This window comes from Schistocerca gregaria, chromosome 3, assembly GCF_023897955.1.
Source record: "Schistocerca gregaria isolate iqSchGreg1 chromosome 3, iqSchGreg1.2, whole genome shotgun sequence".
Classification (NCBI taxonomy): Eukaryota; Metazoa; Arthropoda; class Insecta; order Orthoptera; family Acrididae; genus Schistocerca; species Schistocerca gregaria.
The window spans coordinates 653057299-653083927 of record NC_064922.1 but is presented as its reverse complement, the minus strand read 5'-3'; the positions used below and the strand labels follow the sequence as shown (position 1 = coordinate 653083927).

Below are 26629 nucleotides of genomic sequence, written 5' to 3'. Positions count from 1 at the left end.
CTAGCCATGCCTGCTTAGCCATTTTGCACTTCCCGTCAATATTTGTATTCCGTTTTTGCCTGCTTGATTTACTGCATTTTTATATTTTCTCCTTTCATCAATTAAATTCAATATTTCTTCTGTTATACAAGGGTTTCTACTAGCCCTCGTCTTTTTGCCAATTTGATCCTCTGCTGCCTTCACTACTTCATCCCTCAAAGCTACCCATTCTTCTTCTACTATATTTCTTTCCCCAATTCCTTTCAATTGTTCCCTTATGCTCTCCCTGAAATTCTGTACAACCTCTGGTTCTTTCAGTTTATCCAAGTCCCATCTCCTTAAATTCCCACCTTTTTGCAGTTTCTTCAGTTTTAATCTACAGTTCATAACCAATAGATTGTGATTAGAGTCCACATCTGCCCTTGTAAATGTCTTACAATTTAAAACCTAGTTCCTACATCTGTCTTACCATTATATAATCTATCTGATACCTTTTAGTATCTCCAGGGGTCTTCCATGTATACAACCTTCTTTCATGATTCTTAAACCAAGTGTTAGCTATGATTGAGTTATGCTCTGCGCAAAATTCTACCGGGCGGCTTCCTCTTTCATTTCTTAGCCCCAATCCATATTCACCTACTATGTTTCCTTCTCCCCCTTTTCCTACTCTTGAATTCCAGTCACCCATGACTATTAAATTTTCACCTCCCTTCACTACCTGAATAATTTCTTTTCTCTCATCATACATTTCATCAATTTCTTCATCATCTGTAGAGCTGGTTGGCATATAAACTTGTACTGCTGTAGTAGGCGTGGGCTTCGTGTCTATCTTGGCCACAATAATGCATTCACTATGCTGTTGGTAATAGCTTACCTGCACTCTTATTTTTTTTTATTCATTATTAGACCTACTCCTGCATTACCCCTATTTGATTTTGTGTTTATAACCCTGTATTCACCTGACCAAAAGTCTTGTTCCTCCTGTCACCAAACGTCACTAATTCCCACTATACCTAACTTTAACCTATCCATTTCCCTTTTTAAATTTTCTAACCTACCTGCCCGATTAAGGGATCTGACATTCCACACTCCAATTCGTAGAACACCAGTTTTCTCTCTCCTGATAACAACGTCCTCTTAAATAGTCCCCGCCCGGAGATCCGAATGGGGGATTATTTTACTTCTGGAATATTTTACCCAAGAGGACACCATCATCATTTTAATCATACAGTAAAGCTGCATGCCCTAAGGAAAAATTACGGCAGTAGTTACCCCTTGCTTTCAGCCATTTGCAGTACCTGAACAGCAAGGCCATTTTGGTTAGTGTTACAAGGCCATATCAGTCAATCATCCAGACTGTTGCCTCTGCAGGTACTGAAAAGGCTGTTGCCCCTTTTCAGGAACCCCACGTTTGTCTGGCCTCTCAACAGATACAACCCCCCCCCCCCCTTCCCCTCCGTTCTGTTTGCACCTATGGTACAGCTATCTGTATCGTTGAGGTACGCAAGCCTCCCCACCAACGGCAAGGTCCATGGTTCAATAGTGTTGCTCAAAAAGAACATTGCCTTCTCTCCAGGGATTCCCATTTGAATTCCTGCAGTATCTCTGTAAAGCTTGCATGTTGTTTGAACTTACTGGTAACAAATCTATCAGCCTACCTCTGAATGGCTTCAATGTCATCCTTTAATCTGGCATGGTGCAATCCCAAATGTTTATAATAGAAGAATAGATCATTCTAGCATTCTATATGCAGCCTCCTTTATGAATGAACAACACTTCACCAAAATTCTCCCAGTTGACCATTCACCTTCCCTACCATAATCCTCACATGCTTATTTCACTTTGTATTGTTTTGAAACATTAAGCCCAGATATTTAAATAACATGACTACATCAAGCAGGTCACTATTAATGCTGTATTCAGACATTATGAGTTTGTCTTTCCTATTCATCCACATCAACTTACACTTTTCTACATTTAGTGTCAACTGCCATTCATCACACCAATTAGAAATGCTGTCCAAGTCATCTTGTATCCTCCTACAATCATTGAACTTTGACAGCTTTCTGTACACCACAGCATCATCAACAAACAACAGCAGATTGCTGCCCACCATGTCCACCAGATCATTTATGAATAAAGAAAATAACATCAGTCGCATCACACTCACCGGGGCACGCTTGATAATACCATTGTCTCTGATGAGCACTCACCTTTGAGGACAAAATGCTGGGTTCTATTACTTAAGAAGTCTTCATGCCACTCATGTATCCCAGAACCTGTTTCATATGCTTGTACTGTCATTAACAGTCTTTTCTTTTCAGAAATCTAGAAATATGGAATCTGCCTGTTGCCCTTCATCCATAGTTTGCAGTACACCACGTGAGAAAAGGCCATACTTAGTTTTACACAAGCAATGCTTTCTAAAACCAAGCTGATTTGCGGGATATACGATTTTTGCTTTCACGGAAATTTATGAAATTCAAACTCAGAATATGTTCAAGAATTCTGCAGCAAACCAATGTTAAGGACATTGGTCCATAATTTTGTGGGTCTATTCTTTTGTCCTTCTTATATACAAGAGTCACCTGTGTTTTTTCTAGTCACCTGTGACTTTGTGTTTGATGGGATATTTGCAATAAAAGCAAGCCAAGTAAGGGGCCAATACTACAGAGTAACGAAAATGGATTTCATCTGGACCTGGTTATTTATTTGTTTTCAACTCTTTCAGTTATTTTTCTATGCCAGAGATGCTTATTACTATATCATTCATACAGGACACTTTAAATGACAGTATGTTTGTACAATTCTCCTGAGTGAACAATTTCTTGAATGCCAAATTGGTCAACAAGGCGACCTGCTTAGTGATTTTACATAGGACCGTGGGACCAGGTTTTGGGATGGACCAAAGGCCTTGAGAATCTGTTTGAGGTCATTTGCCTCAGTAACATGCCTACACTTATCATCAAAAGTACGATCACAGAGGCATAAAGTGAAATTTGTGACGGGATTGAGGATTTCTTGATAGGGACAGACACAGCAGGTTATCTTGGGTGGAGAATCATCGACAGGTGTAGAAGTAAATTCAGATGTGTCCCAGGGAAGTGTGTTGGGACCATTGCTGTTCAAGCTGTATATTATTAACCTTGCTGACAATATACAAAGTGACCTCAGACTTTTTGCATATGATGCTGTTGTATGTAGTGAAGCACTGTCTAAAGAAAAGCGGCATAAATATTCATTCAGATCATTATAAGATATCAAAGTGGTGCAAAGACCTGCAACTTGCTTCAAAACTGTACACTTCACAAAATGAAAAAAAAATAGTATCTTATCACTAAAGTACCAACAAGTCATAAGAGGAATCAGCCAACTCATACAAACACCTGGGTGTAACTCTTTGCAGAATATGAAATGGAATGATAAGTTATTCTCAGATGTAGGTAAAATAACTGGCAGACTTAAGTTGATTCGTACAATATTAGAGACAAACAGTCAGTATACAAAAGAGATTGCTTACAAATCACTTGTGTGGTACTTCCAAAGTGTGTGGGGCTCCTACAAGACACAACTAACAGGGAAACTGAACATATACAGAGAAGGGCAGCATGAAGAGGCACACGTTTGTTTGACCTTGTGAGACTGTCACAGAGGTGCTGAGAAAACTGGACTGACAGATACTTGAAGATAGAGGCTATCATGAGAAAGTCTACTTATGAAGTTTTTAGAACCAGCTTTTAATGCTGAATCTAGGAATATAACTCTCTACACATCAGTCCTCTAGAGATTGTGAGAACATGACTAGATTAATTACAGTGCACACATACATATTTAAACTGTTATTCTTCCCACCCTCTTTACATGAGTGTCATGGGAAGATGCCCTAATAACTGGTACAACAGGAAATAGCCTCAGAGTGGTTTACAGGTAATGGATGCACATGCAGATGTATGAAGAAGTTATCTGGATCACTCTGACACAAGTGAATCAATTGTTGCAACTGTTCGCTTAAAATGCAGGAATTTAATTACTGCATGATACTCCGCTTTATCAATGAGCTGTACCATTTGTTTTGGTTGATCAAAAGGAATATTACAATATTGTTACGTGGACATTTCAATGTGTATCAGGGTAGTAGACGTATCCCTGCAGGCAGACAAAAATAAAAAATAATTATATAAAAGTATTTCTTTGTTTAAGTTAATTAAAACTTTATGAATATGCCTTGAAGAACAGGGCCATATACAACAAAAAGCAGGTACAAGGCCATGCAGTATGACAACAGCATAGAATGACAAACATCAAGTCTGCACAGCCACCAGTACTGTGTCAACATGTGAGTGCATGACTTGGTTAAATTTAGCAGACTACATCAAGCATGCAAAACTAGCAGAATAAATCAAGTTTAGGTTGTGAACATTGTTGTTGCAGGCCATTTCGGACAAACAGCTAAACTGCAAAATGAGATGTACAATGAGGACACCACAATAGCTGAATATAGATCATATAAACTAGAAAATCTGAATAGTATACAATTCTTGCTAAAGTAACACAAGAAAATGAGAGCAGTTTATGTAAAGGACAGTGTAGAAGAGAGCTAGGAATCTTTGTTATATTTTAAGACACCAACTGAATGTAGCTTTCCCAAAAATACAAGAGATAAGAAATGGATCACCACTGGTGGGGAGGGGGGATGAAGGGGGGTAGGGGTGGCAGAAATTAACTGATTGAGCTGTATGAAAAATATTAAAAATAGTAGAGACACTTTTTGCATTCCATCACCAAGTTTCCATCGTCGAAAAGTATTGAAAAGATTAAAGACAGGTCAATCATTTGGCCTATCAAAAAAGCATATACTACAATGATAAGGAGAGTGAAAGCTACTTACCAAAACTAAAACCAGTTATTTTTTAACATTTATAAACCAATCTGGAGGTACATAAATGAGAAAATTCACAGGTATGTTAGTTGAGATAGTGATAAACAGAAATGTCAGTACCAAAGAGCATCGAAAGTCCCAAGAGGATGACAAAGTTTATTAATGAAACTTGCTGGCAGATTAAAGCTGTGCGCCAGACCAAGACTCGAACTCGGGACCTTTGCCTTTCGTGAGCAAGTGTTCTACCAACTGAGCTACCCAAGCACGGCTCATGCCCCATCCTCACAGCTTTACTTCATCCAGTACCTGGTCTCCTACCTTCCAAACTTTACAGAAGCTCTCCTGCGACCCTTGCAGAACTACCACTCCTGAAAGAAAGGATATTGCGGAGACATGGCTTAGCCACAGCCTGAGGGATGTTTCCGGAATGAAATGTTCACTCCGCAGTGGAGTGTGCGCTGATTTGAAACTTCCTGGCAAATTAAAACTGTTCCAGACCGAGACTCGAACTCGAGACCTTTGCCTTACACGGGCAAGTGCTAAAAAAAAATCCCAGGACATTCGTAATTTCATGCCATTGTTGTGTTGGAGCAAAATGCAGTTAGCACATGTTTATATCTGTTGGTTATTGTTCACTGCTGTATTAAGGAGAACATTGTATCACACAGTCTGCGAATTTCAAGACTGCAGTGTTAGAGGAGCAATGTGTGTGCCTTAAATTTGGCAAGGAACTCAGGACAATGACTACAGGGACACACAAAATGATGCAGAAACCGTTTAATGATGAGAGCTCAAGACATACTTGGTGTTACAAATGGTTCATACAGTTTAAAAATAGCTCGACAAAAGTTAAAAATGACCCTCATTCAGGATGTCCTTCGATGTCTACCGACAATGCTCATTTGAGGAATGCCAACAACATTGTGTGTGCCAATCAAAGACTGAGCATCTTGGAATGCGATGTGTTGTTGCCAAGTTTGTCGCACAGCTCATGAGTCAAGACCAGAAAGACCTTCACCTTGTAATTTGTGAAGAGCTTATGGATTGCACAGATGAGAATGAGACATTCCTTAAGAGAGTCATAACTGGTGATGAGACATGAGTCTATGGTTATGATGTTGAGACCAATGTTCAATCTTCACAATGGGTCTGGAAAGATTCTCCAAGACCAAGAAAAAAAGAAAGCTCATCAGGTCAGGTCAAATGTCAAAGTCATCCTGGTAGTTTTCTTTAATCAATGGTACTATTGGGATGTGTTGGATGCCTGCGGGAAAATGTGAGAAGGAAATAGCCTGAAATGTGGCAAGACAGTTCTGGCTCTTGCACCACAATAGTGCACCTGCATATTCATCCCTGTTGGTGTGTGACTATTGCACAAAAAACGAAATCACAGGGCTGCCTCATCCTCCATACTCTCCAGACCTGGCCCCTGTGGACTTGTTTTTATTTCCAAAGCTGAAAACCTGTTGAAAAGACAAAATTTGCAATGACAGATGAGATAAAAGAAAATTAGGAGACAGTGCTTCACATGATCCAGCAAGAGGCATACTGAGACTGTTTTCATAGAAATGGCTTTGAGAGTGGGGTATCAATTGTGTAGCAGAGTATTTCAAAGGGGACCATGCCAAATAAGTAAACGGTAAGTGTAGAAAAATTTTGTTGACAAAGTTCTGGAATATTTTGAACAGACCTCATGTACTGTGGTGACTATAACAACTGACAGATTTATACATGGGGGTACTATACATGAATTTTGAGACATTATCACATCACAGTATACTGATATTTCTCAATATAGAATTCAGATTATTCAATTTAAGAATATATAAACATAAACTGTAAGATTCTGAAGAGGAACCAATATTCCTGTATATGTGTGCTCCACAGGATATACCAAATATGCAAGTAGATAGACTGTAATAACAAACAGCTGACACCAAGTGAGACTGCTTACAAGTGATAGGATGACTGTGAATGTTGAATAAGAGGTGTTGTAATGAAAATACATGCTGAAACTCTTCTTTGGACAAAACAAATAACTGACATCAGTGCTTGGACATAGTGAGTGTATCTTAGGTGTGTGAACTGTTGTTTGTGGAAGCAGAGATCTTTGTTTCACCAGACATTCCAAATTACACAGCAGTTGATTATAGCTACTTTATTCTTTGTTTAAACAGTATGTATTGCTTTAATTTAGTATTAACTTGGTTTTACAGAAATGTCAGAATTAGAGGAAATTAAGAATGCTTAGAAACAGATATTAATTGATAAAGGAAAAGATAATCGGAACCTAAGAGCATTAAAAGAAAAGGAACAGAGGGCAAAAGAAAGAAAAAGGGACTTGGAGTGCTACAAGCAGCAACAACCATTTTTTAAGGAAGAGGTTCAGGCACATATTACACAGAAAATTAATGACAATGTGAAAGAGGCTATGACTACTCTAAAGGCAGAATTTATAAAAAAAAACCATTTTGATGAACAGTTACTTAATATTACTAGAAATTTAAAATACATTACAGCCATTGTGTCGGCACAGATAAGTGAAAGTGAGAAAATTATGAGGGAAAATCATCAGGACAGGGAAGAACTAGAATCTTTAGATAAGAAACTGGAAACAGAAATAACACATGTTCAAACTTGTGCAATTGGGAAACGTGATCACAGTGTAGAAAGTGAGTGTGTCAGTAGTTTAGATGTATGGAGTAATATAAAGAAAAATGCAAAGCATACAATTATATGTCCATAGTCATCCTCAACCTTTCAGGAACATGATGAGAGTGTAAGAGAACAATGGGACATGTAAGGCATCAGGGTGCAGATATAGGTTGGAATTCAAGAGAACATGAACACTGTTGTTGGAAAGCTAACTTTAGTAATGACCCAGTAAACCAAACCAATTCATAAGTAGTAGATAATAATTAATTCTGGGAACATTTCATTTTTGAGTTGGGGAAGGGAGTTAAAAGTTTCCTGCACTTGATCTGCAGGTGAAGACATATCCAATATTATTTTTAAAGGCATCCCATGGGACATTATCCAGTATATGGGATGACCAGAAGGAAGAGCATTTTGTAGTGAATCAACTCGAGGGAAATGCACTCCAGTGGGGATTACATAATGCAGACGGATTTATTACATACTGCCAATGTGAAAGAGAATTCAAATCAAAATATTGTGGCACAACAGAGGCTGAGGTTACAGCTTTTATAATGGCTCATGGAGTGGACTACATAATTTTGTAGAATGGCATCTTGACCTGTCTAGGTATCTAGATGAACCAATTTGTGAATTGAAGATGGTGAAAGTATTTATTTATCACACATGGGAGAATAGGCAACAACTGTTAGAGTTGCTAGATCAATCTGACTATTTATTTAAATTATTGGAGTATGGTAATGTTATAGTGGAGCAGGGTTACAGACTCAGCAGAGATCAAAATCAGAACAGAATTGGGGTAATCATGTATATGAAGTAAATAATGTTCATGGGGCTGGAAACAATCACAGAGATCCTGATTTTTATGTTTCATCTTACATAAATGAAAATGTGTAGAGAAAACAACAGTACAAACCCAATAAGACTAGAACAGAATAGTATAAGGTTGGAAAACTGTAAGAATTTGACGGGAAGATGCAAGGAACAAGAGGAATAATAATACAAACTGATGAAGTAAATGTGGGTGGTACAACAGGGCTGGTTGGACAAAATAAATCAAGGGCTGTCTCTAGCATGCAAGTCGGTGTGGTTACAATGTAGTTGAATATCCCACTGAGGCTACACCTTGAAAGGGGGCTACTTGCACAACAGCATTCATAAGTTACCAAATTGGGGGACATTTGAGGGATGCACTTTTGGTTGCAAGAATAGTACAAAGCAGAAAACAATTACAACCTATGGTTAAGGCCAATATAACTAGCAGAAATGTACAACTGCTTACTGACACAGGCAGCTAGGCAAGTTTAATTAACCAAGAGCTGTGGCAAGAAGTAACAGCAAATGGTGAAGCATGTGGTTCCTATCGAGGGAGTGATTTTGCAGTGGAGTATAGGTAATCAATATAAAGAAATCTGGAAATCTGGGAAGAAGCAGTAGTTAAACTCAAATACTGGACATGGAGCTTCAACAGAAAATGTTTGTGATACCAAATCTACAATTAGGTATTTTGCTATGTGTAACCTGGCTAATGGCCCATAAAGTAAACATTTCACTGAATACAGAATTCATTATACATACTAATTTTCCAATTGAAGTTGTGATGCCATGGCTAATAACAAGATATAATATTTTTCCCTTTCTTTTACTACCATGTACTCCATAGATGTAATTCTGATGATGTAGAATATTTTTCATTTGGTTATATGGTGTAGAACATGAAGTGTGTATGACTGTGTTTACTGAGCTATTTTCTATACGAGTTCCTTATGCAAGGACTTGGATTTTTTTATGGTGGTCTTTCAAATAGTTTTATTAAATGTATTGTGTGAAATGGAATGCAGTAGACATAAGTTTTGTAAGAACTGTGGAGCAAGAGAGGTATCAATAGTTGTTGGGTCGAACAGGGTGTAGCAGACAGTTGCGGATGGCACATGAGCATGGCAGTATGAAAGCAAGTACTGTGTGTAGTAATGGTGTGCATTTAATGCGAGATTAATATCACACTTTCTTGTGTTAGACCAGTTCGAAATTTGACTTTATGATGGATATTCTAAATGGACGTTGTATTATGCAAATGCTGTTGGTTTTTGCAGAATGATGCTTGAGGCAGTGACAATGCACTTGTGAGCAGACAGTATTGTCATCGTTTCATAATTGAGCTGCATTACATAAACTGTGAATTTAATACTACTCATTATCTTGACTATGAATTATGATGTATGCTAAAACACTAACAGCCAATGTGGAAACTGTGAACTATGTTGCTACATAAGTGACTGTTTCGTGGGAACAGTGTTATTGTGAATCAAGAATATTAACTGTAGATGGACTTTCTAACTTCACAATTGGCAAAGTGTAGCAAATGTAATTTTAATTTAAACACGGTGGATGGACTGCGCCAAAGTATTATGTGCAAAAGTTGCAGCTGAACTGAGGTGACCTTCAAGTGCTGCATAAACTGTTACTTTCTTCTGATCAACTGCGAATGGTTGCTACACAACTTATTACCACTGCCAGCCAAAACAGGATGTAAGGAAAAATGATATATTAATGCCAAGGACATGTCTGGATGAACTTATAGGATTCATATCAGCAACTTCAAGCTGCTTCTACCGCCGTCACCACATCACACCAACCCAGAACAGATAAGACTCAAAACCAATCCTCTCTTCGAGAAACTCACAATTGTCACCAATACAATTTCTTTCTGCTTTGCAATAGACTATCCTTTAATATTTCTCTCTGAAAATAAAAAGTGTAGCAGTGTATTGTAAAGACTGTTCACCTTCAGTGATAGTTGACTCCACCACTAAAAGTAGTTATTGCCATCATTTATTTGTTTTTGCTTTTCAGTGTATTTTTACTAGTCGTTGCATGTGTTGTATGTGTCTTTTGGAAGAGTGTGCTTCAGTATGTACATATAGTAGTTTAGACAGGAGAATTTATGTGTTGTACAGTGAAACTTGGCCAGATGTGTAAGTTGAGGCATCTGCCATTTAACTTATTTACACTGACCAATTACAAAGAAGTAGCTTATTTGCCATTGGTTCAAGGTAGTGTATTAAAGGGAACTTTGAATCTGACAGCTGTTGAAGTACATGATCTTTGTTTGTACATCAATTAATGTCATATTTCCATTCATTCATATTTAGATGCATTTTTTTGGGTTTAACTGTTACTTATCAAATTAGCTTCAGAGTGTTTTGCTGTTTTCCACTATCAAAGGACTGTCTTATCAGAATTTTAACAGGATTTGGGAAACTTCTCACATAGAGATTTGCTTTTGAAGTTTCTGGATGTAAAATGGGATCTTGGGGTTTGTACAATGTTAATTTACTTCATGCAGTTTTTCTTTAAACACTTTCTGATTACAAATTCATGGTCATAGTAAATCTCCAGGAACTGTTTTCTGCACAAAGTTCAAACTGAGAATATTTGGAATGTGAATATAAAGACAAACTTAGTAAAACAAGCTGTGTCTTAGAATGAGAATACTAACAGGTAGTCTGGAAATAGTAATGGGAGGGACAGGCAGGAAGAGAAAGCGATTTACATGTATTTAGGCTGATTAATGACTCAACAGTAGGAGCAAACGGAAAACCTGTTGAATAAGTACAAATTATACTTGACAAAGAAATTTATGACTTTTTCTGCAATGGGGCCCTGAAATAACTCAATGACAACAGATAAAAAATTTGTAGTGGACCAAGATACTAACCTAGATTTTCCCCTTCACACAAGCTGTCACCTTAAGCACACTGGCTACCCATGCTTGTCCCTTGTCTGACCCATATCCCTGTAGTATGAAAAAGGAAAGTTGCTACTCACCACATAGCGGAGCATCTGAGCCACGGATAGGTACAACAAAAAGACTATCACAAATAAGCTTTTGAACAACAAGGTCTTTGTCAAAAATAGATGACCAACACACACACACACACACACACACACACACACACACACACACACACACAAGACTGCAGTCTCTGTTGTGACAGTCTTTTTGTTGTGTCTATCTGCGACTTAGCACCTCAGCTACATGGTGAGTAGCAATTTTCCTTTTCATAATATTGTTACATCCATCCTGGATTTTCCAAATCTCCATATGCCACACACTATAGGGTGGTGTGCATTGTCCATTATTTCTCTTTACTTGCAGTCCTACTTTATTCCTATGAGAGACTGGACATTATTGTGCTTCTACACTGAAAGATTGATATGCCATCAGGTTCATATATTACTCGTATATAGGTGTGGTGTCTGTTCTTTCAGGCTCGCATGTTAGAAAGCTTTTACTGTAAAGTGGCACTGAAATAACTCAATGACAACTGATGAAAGTTGTGCCAGACTGGGATTTGAACCCAGATTTCCTGCTTCAGCTGAGCTTGCCTCTGTTCCAACCCAGAGCTCCACATGCTGCACACTACAGAGCAGTGTCCTCTATCCATTATTCCCCTTTGGTCACAATCTTCCTGTATTCCCATCAGAGGTCAGAAATTATTGTACATCTGCACTGAAAGATCGATATGCAGTCAGGTACATATATTATATAATAGGTACCATATATTTTTAAGTCAATTCTTTAGGTCAAAAGAGGCATGGCAGGGCAGGGCACAACAGGAGAAAATGGAAATCAACTACAGACAGATTAACTATCAGTAGATATTTTCTTAGGATGCCCTGGCCCTTTCCACCCTGAACACCTTTTTTTTTTTTTTTTTTTAAATGGTGAATAAAGTTGAATTATCTGTATACTTGGGCATAGTAGACACTGGGAAAAATAATAAAAAAAACTCTTCCATAAAAAATGTTGCAGGAAAACAACTAGCACAATCGTGAGGGTCAGGTTTTATTTCACCAAAGTTACCTGAGGAACAGTTATGAATAAAAAATTATTCTTTCGTTACTTTTATTTATTAGTTATTATAAAAAATGTTACATAGATTGCAAATCATATTCTGTGGCAAAAAAATTAATAATGATTTTTTTTAAATTTATCTTGTAGCACAAAGTCATGGTTTAGACTGCTTCACTTTTTGTGAAACAATTGGAAACAATCCTTTCCTTTTGCAAGAAATAAGTACTGATTGCCTTTTATGTACTTTGTCTTTGTTCTGGAACTTCAGCGCTCATACTGACATGTTCGTGGTGACAAAATATCATCCACTGTCTGCCAGTGATCATACCCATCGTATTGCTTGTCCAAACCTGGTTTTGGATGGGGTTTGTAAACTTTTGCCTTTGTGGAGGTACTTAACATATCATCTAATGGTGTTTCAAACTCTTCAGCTCTCCTCTTTCTGTCTGGACATGACAGAAGAGCCTCAGCTAGAGACATTCTAAATTTCAATAGATCCATAATGTTCTTTTTGGCAGTCTGGTTTTCAAGACAGTGCTCTCTGTAGAGAAACCAGCAGTTGACCACTGAAAGGTCTATGAAATGCAGCAAGCACTTGAGTGTCCATTTTCTGGTTCTGAACCATGTTCGGTAACACTCAACCTGCTGATCATGAATGTCTACGCCACCCATATTGGCATTGTACTGCTGAATTACAAAAGGGCAATCTACATCAAGATAGTGACCCTCCTGCTTACACCACCTTTGAACTTTTAATTTTGGCTCAATGCCAGCACAAGTGAATGCTATCACAACCCTCTGACTGTCCTGCCACTCAGTAATTACTACAGATTCATCTGCTCTAACATATTAATGAGACTCTCCTCTTTTCATTCTTCCCTCTTTCAAATTAACATTCTTAATTCTGTTTACCATTACTGTGCCAGTAGCCTCAATTCCTTTCTCCTTAAGCTTTGCTAAGAGCGGAATTGTGGTAAAGTACCCATCAAAATAAACAAAACTTCCTTGCGGGAGAGTCTGTGTTAGTCGCAAAATAACAGGACCTAACCCTAATGTTTTATCGCCCAGAGGTGTAGTAGCCCCCTGATAAATCTCAAAATCCAACACTATACCTGATGCTGAGGTCATGATAAAGTTTTTAAGGCCTTAAGGGCCTTGGTTTTTCTTTAAAAAGAAGCTAATTCAGATGCTGTCATCTTTTCTGGTCCATCCACTAACCGGACCTGCTTCTAGCTGAAAATGTATTAAATGTTATCAACCAGCTGGTTAATCTGTATCATCCAGCATTCAGTATCAAATCTACTGGTTCAAATCAAATTAGCCTGATAACTTAACCACTAGAGCTCATCTATTGTCTATTTAATACAATGCTACGAACTCCAGCCTCCTTGCATGATTCACAGCAACTTCACAAAATACTCCTGAGCATATAAGTCACTGTACTGCTATGAAACACAGTTTAGACACATATGAAATATATTTCACACTTTTGGCTTGCAATATACTGTTTTATAAGGGGCATTCAAATGAAACCCAGTCACTAGTGTAAAGGAATGGTAACAATTTTATTAACTAAAAAACGTAGTTATACACATTACACGCACTCAAAAATAGCCACCATAACTGTTGGTACATTTATCCCATTGCAACACTAGCCGGTCGATTCTATTCTTGAAGAAGCTAGTAGGCTGCTGTCTGATCCAGGCCTGGACCCAGCCACACACTTGTTTCCACTGTGAATTGATGTCCGCAAATAGCTTGTTTTATAGGTCCAAACACATAAAAGTCACACAGTGAAAGACTGGGACTGTATGGTGGATGTTCCAGCATTTCCCACTGAAACCGCTGAAACATCATCTTCACCACAGTGGCCATGTGTGGGCGGGCATTATCATGCAGGAGGATAATGCCATTGGACAACATGCCTCTGCATTTCGATTTGATGACTTGTCTAAGGTTCTGTAAAGTGGCTTGATAATGCTGGACATTGTTGGCGGTTCCCTGTTCCAGGAACTCAACAAACAGTGGGCCCTTGTGGTCAAAAAGAAGGACATCATGACCTTACCAGAACTAGTGTGCACGGACATTCATTTCTTTGGAGGTGGTGAAGTCCCGTGTTTCCACTGCTTGCTCTGGAGCTTCCTTTTTCGGTTCAAAATGGTGACACCATGCTTCACCATCTGTGACAATATGTGACAGAAAGCCATATCCTTCCTCATGATAATGTTGCAGATGACTCAAAGATAGTGCCATTCGAGTATTGTGCTGTTCAGTGATCTACTGCTGGGGAGCCCACTGTGCACATATTTCTCAAAAGTTCAAGTGTTCATGCATTATGGTGTGGGTGGTGCCCATGCTAATACCCAGTAACCAACGGATCTCATCCACAGTGATTCTGTGGTTGTCCAAGGCTAAAGCCCTCACTTCTGCAATCATTTCCAGTATGATGACAGGCAGACTGTACTTACCGTACACAGCCTTCATCCGTCGATACATTTCACGACCTACAACTCCCTCTGCCTCCAAAATTCGAATCACTCCTTGTAGTTCCTGCTTACTTGCCTGCATGTTTGGTAGTGGATGATAACTTGTGTGACCGCCTTTTCTTCAGCTTGAAACCACACGGTGCTATGCAACATCAAGTGATGCCACCTTACATGTAAGGAAAAGGTAGATGCACTGACCAGGTTTCATTTGAATGAACCTCATGCGTGTTTTGATCTAACTAGTGAAAACTATTCTCTTACCTGTGGTTTTTGTTCTTTTTATGGATAACAACTGATCTTCCTATGATACTGTATGGACCAAAGAGTGGGAGATGGGTGTCATTGTACGCTGAGTTGAGACTTGTTAATCCATCCAGTGTTCCAAATTTTCCACTTAAATCTCCCATCTGGTACTGGTCTGTTGTTCCAGTTGCAGGTGCAGGAGAGAGATGAAGACTTACATTGTATGGATTATAGTAATCATACAAAGATGAAGCTTCACATGGAAATTCAAGACTTGGATCAACAGGTACCTGCAAAAATGCATAAAATTCGGTAGAGGACTAAGACAGGTATGATTTTTAAAAAATTACACAATATTGTACTTAAAGGCAACATGAAAACAGAAATAAGACTTTCAAGCAAAAGTAAAAGCTTGGTGTCACACACAAATTATGTTAAATTGCAAGAAGACACAATGTCTGGTCAGTAAGCATAATTCCAGTGTCACTATTGCTCATGACGGATTTCAAACTTAAAAAACTTGTCACTGTGTCAATCTCAATCTGAGGGTTTGACTGGTCTACTCCTCCTTCAAAATTTCCTAAATTTATTCTTCTTTCCTCCATGATGAGAAAACAAACAGTTTTAAAAGTCAAAAATTTGTTTTTATTTTTAAATGTGCATGAGCAATACTGGAATTTTATTTGCTTTAGGTATTTAGCTATTTTGTCTCCTTGTAATTTTACAGTTTTCTCAAGTAAATTCTGCTATTGGTAAAGCATGTTTAAATCATTCTTACTCATAGTTGGGACAAGAGATATTGTTGAGCGGGTACAGCCCTCTATGAAACACTGGAAACTGATAAATGCAGAAGTGACTGTATGCATGTGTTCTGTGTTTATATGACAGTTAGTGCGGCTAGCCTAGTCCGGCCATTTTGGAACTAAAGAAGAGTGAGCATCAGTAAGGCTGTGGCACAAGAGTCTGCAGGCAATGCTAACAGACAGCTGTACATCTGATGGACACAGTCGATATGAGAAATACCTGTGTCTTGGCCCCTCGCACTCGTAATACACAATGGATGGGAAAATCCTGTGGATTCTGGCTGCTGAAAGGAGGCGGCAGCTATAGCCAACTTGAATAGAAAGAAATATGATTTAAACAATATTCAATAAAAATGGGATCAAGACTAGCTACACAAAAACCAACAGAATCATTTTAAAGAGGAAAATAAGACTATTTCATTTATCATTATATGTCTTTAATTGGAGCTGCAGTTTTTGAGATAATTATTTTTAAAAATCTTGCATACAAAATGTAACTGAAAAATTAATATCTCAAGAATGCAAAGCTCAATTTTCACAAAGTGTCTATGAATAGGGCACAACAAGCACTACTGGGTCACACCAAGATAATTTTGATAAACTTGTTGGGCATTTAATAAATTCACTTTATTGGAACATTTGAAATTATCCTGCAACTCATTTGACATTTTTAGACTTAGAGCCAAAAAACAGAAAAATTATTAAACAGAGAGCAAACATAAATCAAAGAGAGATTGTGTAAAAGATAATCATTGCATGGAGTAAGCACTTGCATGTGTAGCACTACACATCAATTAATGCTGCACTTCACCGTTCCCTCCTTTAGTATCAACAATATCACTGTTTAACTGGATCTGTCATTTGGACCAAGTCACCAAAGGTTTTATCTAGTCTGCTACAAGGACTTCAGATGTAGCCTCCAATGCCTCTTGCAGCTTATCTGTGATGGGCAGCAAATCAACTGATGTATTTGTTGACACCGTGATAGGTGTGTCCGTGGATGGCTCAGAACTGGTGTAGGAATACTGAAAGATGGCTGAGCCTGTCAGTGGTGATGGTGGTTGGTGTACCCATCATGTCAACCTTGAACACCTTTCCCTCCCTACTGATAACGCAGTGGCTGTACTCTGCCACCATGCAATACAAAAACATAATCATATCTCCGCAGCTCATCAAAAGCAAAGGGAGCAATGGGTCTGCTGGTTCCTTGGAGCAAAGGGTTGTAGCTGCCGGTTTTGTGCATGTAGATTCTGAATGAAGTCTGATAGTTCAATGTGATCTACTAACATTTTGCTGACCATCTTATCAGCTGCCCATATGCAAGTTCTGTGATCGTGGCTTTCAGATCTTCTTTCATCAACATGAGGAGTCCAAGAAGGATGATGGACAATGTCTCTGCCCACTGCTGCTATTCACAACACCAAAGAGACATTTTCAATTGCTGGTGTATATGCCCAACTTACCCATTTGCTGCCAGCTGGTAAGCTGTGCTTTTAATATGCTTCATACCCAGTAGGACAGTGAGTGCTTTGAACAGGCATAACATGAATTGCTTCCCTTAGTCTACTGCAACTTGTACTGGTACACAGAAGTGGGAAATCCATCCCCAGAAGAACATGGTAGTGAGAGTTTCAGTAGTAATGTCAACCATAGGGAACACCTCTGGCTAGAACGTGTAACACTCAATGGATGTAAGGCAGTAGGTATACTCCCCCAATGGTGGGAGTGGTTCAATGATGTCCAAATGCACATGCCAAATCCTTGGTTTGGTGGAATGAACATGTCAAGAACTGCCCTGACATGCCGCCTAAGTTTGTTCCATTGGCAAGCCACACTGCAACATCAGAGTACAGGAGTGTGTTTGATAGTGGTACTGTAACATGAAGGAACTGTAGGCCAGATGGCTACATCAGAAAGTCTCACATCTCACTGTACACTTGCTCCACTGCAGCAAGAGCTTTGAAATCAAATGTATCAGTGAACACTTCAATCTAAGTGTGAGCATCCAGGCTTCCCTCAACATGGACTACACAGGTGGTGAACTGTCCAATATAGTCTAGATGGTGCAGCAGATATATTGATGCTTTTTCTGGATGATAATGGAAAATGACCTTCAGTGGCTTGTGGTCAGGGTGAACTGCTGTCCCTCAAACATGTGGAAAACCTTCTTAATGCAGGGTTCTGTAGCAAAGAGTTAATGATCATAAGTGGTCCAGTTTGACTGTGACAGTGGTAACTTTGGACTGAAAAGGCCAAGGGCTGCCAATGTTCACCTACTTACACTTGCAGAGCAGCACCAATCACAGCGACAGGCACATTGAACATTAGGGTGAGAGATCTCAGGAACTGGGTATGCTGACAGAGTAGCTTCTGTAATGGCAGTCTTGTGAGTTAAAGCATTAAATATATGGCTGAAAGAGTCAGCCTACAGGAATTGTGAAATAAACCCCAACATCCAGGAGTAAGTGCCACAAAGGGCTAAGATTCTCCATGAGATGGGGAGACCCACAGGCGTCTATTGTCTATTGAGGTCTAAGCGCTGTAGTGTGGGAATGAGACAGACAAGAACCTACATCATAGGGAAACCCAGTAGAAAGCATTTGTGGCCAAGGAGATGTAGCAATGTTAAATATGGCAGCCCTAAGATCAGCCTTAAAGGGAAACATTTATGAAAACTATTTAATTCTGTAGTAATGCAGGGAATCAAGCCACAGTATTTTTAATGTGCCATCCTCCATAAATTTTCATGGTGATCCCAATAAAACTTGGCTATTGATCATATCTATAATAGTTTAGGACTTACTGTTAAAGTGAAATTAACAAGTTTTGTAACAAAGAACTGAATGCTAAAATCTGAACACTTTGGTCGATCTGAATGATTGATATTTCACATAGAAGCGCATCATTAAATTGACAAACATTGTAAATATCAACTCTGTAACTTTATTTGTTTAAAAGATATAGTAAATTTAAGTTATCAGTATACAGTTAACCATCAGAAGATCATTTTCTCCTCACAAAACACATTGAATGATGACAGCATGACACCTAATTGAATCATTAGGTAATAGAATATTTGTTGTATATTTTAGTGTGTAATAGTTACTTTTATTCTTTATTTATTTATCAGAAAGCACATTGCTGCACGGATATTGGCTGTGGCATTCAAAGCTAAGAAGGAAATTGTATTGGTTTTATGTAAAAGAATGTAACATTTATTATGCAATGGATATTGTTGTTACTTCATTTAGAATGTGAAAGTGGGCAAGCTTTGATTACTTAAATATGTTAAAATGTAAAGTAATCTAGAATAAGCAGTAGTCAATCTGATGGACAGCTCCAGGAAAGGGAACTGTGCTAGTCAGTTGAGCAAAGATGTTCAGCACGCGGGAAACATGGTGCAGACGTGAAATTGGACAGTTCACCTGGAGACACCAAAGTGAACAGTGCTGGTGGAGAACTGGAAGTGAAAAGACTTAGAAAATTTCGTGTTGTGTGGTATCACAGGACTTAGTCTCTGAGCGGTGAGCAGCCACGGGCCTGGTGTCAACTCTTAACTTTTCACGAAGATAACGAGGTGGAAAATTAGACTTGTATTTCAAAATGAGATTGTGAATGATCAAACTGCGTCAAATGGGTATGCACTCGAGTGTAATAGTAATTCTAAATACAACCACTTTCGCTATTAGTTTGCTTTCTGATTAAACATTATTCTAACCAAATTGCAACTGTGTGGCCTACGTTGGTATTTCACAAACTTGCTATCAACCAGACAATATAACCAGAGGGTCACAAGTGTCTAATTTAGGGTATGTAATGCGACACGTGAAGTTCAACCCCTATACGAATTTGAGCCAAGACACTTTGACGAAGAACCACATGTGAGCCCGAAAATCTTTGGGATATTAGCTCGCATTTGGGGGATCATCTGGTATAGGAATTTGGAAAGTGTTAGTTGAGGGATAAAAATCTTATGAAGTGTTGGAACAGGATAGGAATTTGGAAAGTGTTAGCTGTGGAATATGAACTCTGGAAAGTTTAGAATTGGATTTGAATTCTGCAAAGTGTTTACAAAAGTATTATCTGAACTTCGATAGGCAGGACCTCTTGCAAAAGTTAAATGTGAGATCAGTTCAGGACTGAATAATAGGTTTCTTTAATAGCTGTGAAATTACAATTGTAATTCTCACACTTAACGATATTCTGTGACCTAGGCGCCAAGTCTGTGGCAGTTTAGGCAGTCTGCGTGGGGGCTCTGAGCTACAAAGTTTGCAACAGTTGTGTGCACTGAGTTTAGCAGTGGTTGGGAGTGATAAAAAAGTAATGCAGAAGAAGATACCACATCGAAAGCACGTGGTTCCAGCTAGCAGCGGCATCTTCAATGGCAATTCATCGTGGAGTGGTGGTTGCAGTGCCACACCAGAGGCTACAAGATCTTCAGCATCAGCTTCAACTGCAACATTGCCAGCAATACCATGGTACAAGGATCCTGCACAACGAAGCTAAGTACCTGCACTGTTAGCAAGATTATGAATGATTCCATAGTTCCATCGCCAATAATAAACATTGCTAATATTAAGCAGTTGGCCACTTTGTGTGGGCCCAAAAATACTAGTGAACTGCTTAGCCCAAAGTCAGAGCAGGAGAGCATGATCCTTGGTGAATTTAATAGGGCAGATAGTCCAAAATCAGGCAAGGGAGATGAATTTGGTGGAGACATGATGTCACAATTCATGCAGATGATACGAGGATTGGGATCCAAAACTGATTCTGTTAAAATCGATATGGTTGACGTAAATTTAAAGATTGATTTTGTTAAAACGAATACGGGTGATGTAAATTCAAAAATTGATTCGGTTTGATATGAAATAGCTACAGTCATGAAAGATGAAGTGGGTAAAATTACCAGTGGAATCGAGGAATTGATAGATGGAAAATTAAAAACCATTCAGGATGAAATGGGCCAAATTTCTGATTAAGTGGGGTACTTGACTCTATGGTAGATCAAGCTGGTAAAAATTTCAGTGATAAGGTGGAGAAGTTGCAGGCAGATCTGGGAGGCAATGTAAGAAATTGTAAGCAAGATGTTCTAATGGCTGAGACAACAGAGGCTATTAGCAACTTAACCACTCGAATAGGGAATGGGGAGAAAGAAGTAGTTAAAATAAAGGAACAAGTAGAATCTGGCATTAAAATTGGAAATAGTGAAGTTAAAAAGCAAATCAAGAATTAAGTTCTCTTTTTATTTAAAAGTTCTCTTTTTATTTAAAAGAGAACTTATTTCTTTAGCTGCACATCAAACCTCTACAGTGATCAGTGTTCTGTGGATGAACTCAGGATCGGTCAAATGTTTTACAGATGATGGGAAATATCACCGAGTAAATTTTCTAGTAGCATGCAGGGACGGTTTTATAAGGGGAATGTCTGATGAGGCGGAGATAAAATTCATGAAAAGACATCTGGAAGGTGAGCCGCAATTGTGGGCAAATATACACATTGATACATTCACTACCTACAAAATACATGAAAGCAGTTTCCTGAACAAGTTCTGGAGTGAAGCAAAGCAAATGCAGCTCCAAAATGAGTTTCTGAATGGGCCAACATTTAAATATGGGAATGGGTAGATGCGAGAATTTTGTAAACGTGAACTTGCAAGATTAATGCATGTGAAACATCCATTGGGAGTGCTGACTGAAATTACGACTTTGAAAAGGCAGTTACTGGAAAATTTCAATGGGCTCTAGTGCACAGTACTAGCAACTCAATAGATGAATTTTTGGACTTTGTAAAAAAATTAGAATGGGCATCAAAATTTAAACTGCAAGGTAAGCGGACAAATAGTTTTCAGAGTGGAGATCATAACTACAGTCCAAGTGATTACTATGAAAGACATCCAGGAAGTTATAAAGGAAATAGGAACAGGAACACATCCAATGACAAATTTCAAAGGAGTAATGGGAGTTTCGCCACATCTCAGGTCCAGAGATGGCAAAATAAGCCGGTGATGAATAGGACACAAGTAAACGGGAATGTGATAGGTGTTAATAAATTGGCAGAGGCGTCAGAATATTGAAATGAAATTAGTAAGAGATGAGAATCAAATTGGTAAATTTTCAAATCAGACTGTACGTAAAAGGTGTAATCCTCAGATAATGAAAGATAACAATAAAGGCAATGACAACAATTTAGGGCTAAATGATTTATTTTATGAATGTGAGACAAAAGAATGTGTGAATGTTAATACAATGAAAGATAATATGTGCCAAAAGTAGGCTGAGGTGGAGCTGAATTTGGTGCAGTTAGATGGTACAGAAAATTCTAAAGAGGTACTAACAAACGGTAATGAGTATAGTGATGAAGGTGACGATGTTTCAGATAATATTGTGATGGCAAAAGTTGTTAATGAGGTTAATAAGGGCAGCGTAACATTAGTCTCATCAGCTGTTGATGAATTTGTGTGTGTATCGGCAGATATTGGTGAATTAATTTTGAAGGAAGGTAGTAATGATGTTTTATGTGCCGAAGTTACAAAAGTTGAAGCTGGTGGTATTGATACTTCAGAGAAGAAATCTGTGCATATCTTTCTACTAACGGAGGTAAACCTGAAATTCTGGATGGATCTGTGGACCTTGAGTGTTTGTTTGAAAATGAATATGGATCTGAATTTGATGTGGGATCTGAAATTAATGTGGCACAGGAGCATGTAGGAGAGGAAAAGGTATTATGCTCAAGTTTAAATCAAAACACAGTGGAATTTAATTGTACTGTTGATTCTGAAATTGCACAATGCTGTAGCTATAATTTATGTGATGTAATGGCAGAGCATGATGAAACTACAAATGCTTCTTATATTGGTGATTTGTCGATGCAAGAAAATTGAGGTATAATGTAGCAAGTTGTATGATGTATCAGCGGCTGTTAAAAATGCTGTTTGAGAAGGTGTTTGTAATGATGTGGAAGTAAAAAGTAATGCTTCATTTCATGATAATGGTGTTGTAGCTACTAAAGTCTATAATTTTAAGGGAGAACACTGTGAGTCTGACTCTAATATAGAATATGATATTTGGACAGAATGGTATCTTAAGGAGAAATGTGATTTTACTGTAACTGACTGGCAATGGTACGGTAGAACATTACGATCATTATTGCTTTATTTGTGGACTTGACAGAAGTTTAAGATAGTGAGAGGTCTAGAATGGACAAAAATTAAAATTGGAGTGAAAGAAGCATCTGATGAATTATTTTGGGGCCAGTATGAAACTGAGTGGGGGATCAAACAGGATATGTATACTCTAGAGATGGAAGAGAAGGGACGAGACATAGAGAATGATTTATTGAGAGAACAGTGTTTAGAACAAAAAGAGATGATTAATGTTCAGTCTATCATTGAAATAAAAGTAAATGATGAGAAAGCAGAGATACTGCTCGATTCTGGAAGTAATGTGTAGGCAGTATTGGAAGGTTTTGTATGTAGGATAAAGAATAAGAAATTAGTATTACTACCTGTAAATAGCGTAAAAATTAAAATGGCAGTTGGCGGCTTAAGTAAGCCAATCAGGCAAGAAGTGCTCTTGGAATTCAAGTGTGAGGAGAATCATTTTAGTGTAGGATGCTTTGTAGTGACTGGACTTTTAAAAGATGTGGTGCTGGGAACAGATTTCTATGTAAATATAAAACTTTGCACTACTGCATGGGAAGGTACCTGGATTTTGAAATTGAGGGTGAAAAAAGAAAAGTAAAATTTAAGAATCTTTTGGCAGGGGATAACCAGATTGTGCACACCATAATTACACATGGCTGGTATGAAGAGAACAATATGTGTGACAAGTTTGGAGGGGTAATTTGCAATGTTTTATTTCAGGAGTTATTGTAGCTTGTTTGTTGCATCAAGTCAAAAATCGGTGCACAGTATGCACATAAGTTAGGTTTTGGGGGCATATAAGAGATTTATTTATGTGTATGTATGTGTTAGGCTTAAGTTTTTGGGTAGTTTTATGTTTGTTGTAATTTCCAAATTATAAGTTATGGTCACGCTAATTTGGATGCATGAAGGTCAGAGAAAATTGGAAAAATTAAAATTTATAATGCTTACCTTTGACAACAGATGTTTGTTTATCAATTTATCTGAGAATATTTGGAGGAATAATTTATTGTTGTATGGAGTAACCATTTGTGTACACAGCTTCACTGCATGGAATTAAATGAGCGGTGAGATTTTTTCATATTTGTTGTTACTTTTGAGTCTAATGTGAATTATTTAAATTGAAAGAAGATATTAATTTGCCAATGAAGTCGATTGGGAATCTGTCTTGAGATGCATGAATCTAGAGGGACTTGAATAACGTGTCAGAATCAATGAAGAATTTACGAGCATCTTGCAAACACTATAAATCAATTGTTTACAGTGTAGTTTGGATCTGTTTGTATCGATTCCAGTGGGAGAAGTGTTCATTGCAGATCCTGGGAGGTTTCGAAAAGTGTTTGTTGTCTGGTATCTACATATCTACACCCAATTGGAATTTCAACAGATTTGTTCCTGCAAAATGATGGCGATGGAATGCAGAGCCACACAGAATTTTGGTAAGGTACTCAGCTCTGAATCTGTGGAGAGCTGCTGGAGACCTCATTGTGATGAAAAGGTTCTGTGAAAGTGAGTGCAGTGGCACTGATATTCCTGAGCCATTTCAATAGGCAGTCAATTTTGATAAATGTATAGTTTTATTTGATATAAGTTTCATTAAATTTAAAGCATGCTGCACCAACACCACTACAAATAATTACATTATTGATTTGGCACTTAGGATACTTATGTTATTGCATTATGAATTTGTGTCCTGTAAATTTGCATGCTACTTCATAACATATATGGCATGGCAAAATGTTATGAAGTGGAGTTGTGTGAGTTAACGAGCATTGGGCTCTTATTTAAATATATGGCTGAAAGAGTTAGCCTACAGGAATTGTGAAACAAACCCTGTCATTCAGGACTGTGTGCCACAAAGGACTAAGATCACCACGAGATGGGGAAACTCACAGGGATCTATTGTCTATTGAGGCCATAGTGCTGTAGAGTGCAAGTGAGACAGACGAGAGCCTGTGTCATAGAGAAACCCAGTAGAAGGCTTTCGTGGCCAAGGAGATGTAGCCGTGTTAAATATGGTGGGCCTAAGCTCAGCCATAAAGAGAAAATATTTAATTCTGTAGTAATGCAGGGAATCAAGCCACAGTAATTTTAATCTGCCATCCTCCATAAATTTTCATGGTGATCCCAATAAAACTTGAATATTGACCATAACTATAATAGTTTAGGATTTACTGTTAAAGTGAAATTAACAAGTTTTGTAACAAAGACCTGCAAGCTAAAATCTGAACGCTTTGGTTGATCTTATGCATCGTTAAAATGGCAAATGTTGTAAATATTAACTATGTTACTTTATTGTTTAAAAGATATAGTAAATTTCAGTTATTAGTACACAGTTAAGCATCAGATCATCATTTCCTCCATACAAAACAAATTGTACAATAACAGAATGACACCTTGTGGAATCATTAGATAATAGAATATTTCTTGCAAAGTTTAGTGCATAATAGTCACTTTTATTCTTTATTTATTTATCAGAAAGCACATTGGTGCAAGGCTACTGGCCATGGCATTCAAAGCTAGAAAGGAAATTGTACTGATATTATGTAAAAGAATTTAATGTCTATTATGTAATGAATATTATTGTTAATTTATTTAGAGCATGACAGTGATCAAGCTTTGATTATTTAAATGTGTTAAAATGCAAAGTAATGTAGAATAAGCAGTAGCCAATCAGATGGACAGCTTCAGGAAAGGGAATTGTGCTAGTCAGTTGAGGAAAGATATTTGGCACGCAGGAAACGTTGTGCAGACGTGAAATCGGACAATTCGCCTGGAGACACCAAAGTGAACAGTGCTGGTGGAGATGCGAAAGCGGACGGTCGGTCTTTAGGTAGCTAGGAAGTGAAACGACTTAGGAAATTTTGTGTTGTGTTGTATCGTTGCACTTAGTCTCTGAGCCGTGGCCGCCGCGGGCGTGGTGTGAACTCTAACTTTTCGCAACGATAACGAGGCAGAATATTAGACTTGTATTTCCCAATGAGATTGTGATTTCATACATTTCACTCCTGCTTTCCATTGTCCACCAGAACAAGGGGCACGAGGTGGATTAAATTCCAATAGATACCTTCTGTGGTTGGAAAGTTCACCACACTATCTACTGTAGCATCATTATGGAAAAAATGTTTACTTTCACTGTGTGCACCTACATATGTAGTACCATTGTCACTATACATGTGAGATGGTTTTCCTCTTCTCACAATGAATCTCCTGGAGACAGAAAGAAATGAGCTTGTTACTAAGACACTCTAGTTGAATGACTTTGGTTGCCATGCAAATAAATAAAGCAACATAGGCCTTGCTAGTAATCTTACTCTGTCTTCTACCATGCTATATGGTTATGGGGCCTGCACAAGCCACTCCACTGTGCTGGAAAGGATAAGACTGGTTTACTCTGCAGCATGGGACTTGAACCTACAGCATTTCCAACATTTCCCAGTAACTCCTTTGACTGCTGCACTAAATGGGAATCCAAAATTTTCTACACAACATAGTCAGAGATAGCTGTGACCCAGAATGCAACAGATTTTCATGTCCATACATGATGAGAATTTTTATCAGATGATGCTTCGGTGCTATGATAAT

General features: G+C 38.2%; 1 protein-coding gene across 1 annotated transcript in view; it reads right to left on the bottom strand.

Annotated features, from left to right (window-relative positions):
- The window catches only part of LOC126356110 (uncharacterized), a 221942-nt gene that overhangs the window by 49204 nt on the left and 146109 nt on the right, over positions 1–26629 (bottom strand). Inside the window, exon 11 of the mRNA XM_050006811.1 lies at positions 15119–15390. Coding sequence (XP_049862768.1) covers positions 15119–15390 — 272 coding nt within the window. The remainder of the gene's footprint in view (positions 1–15118; positions 15391–26629) is intronic.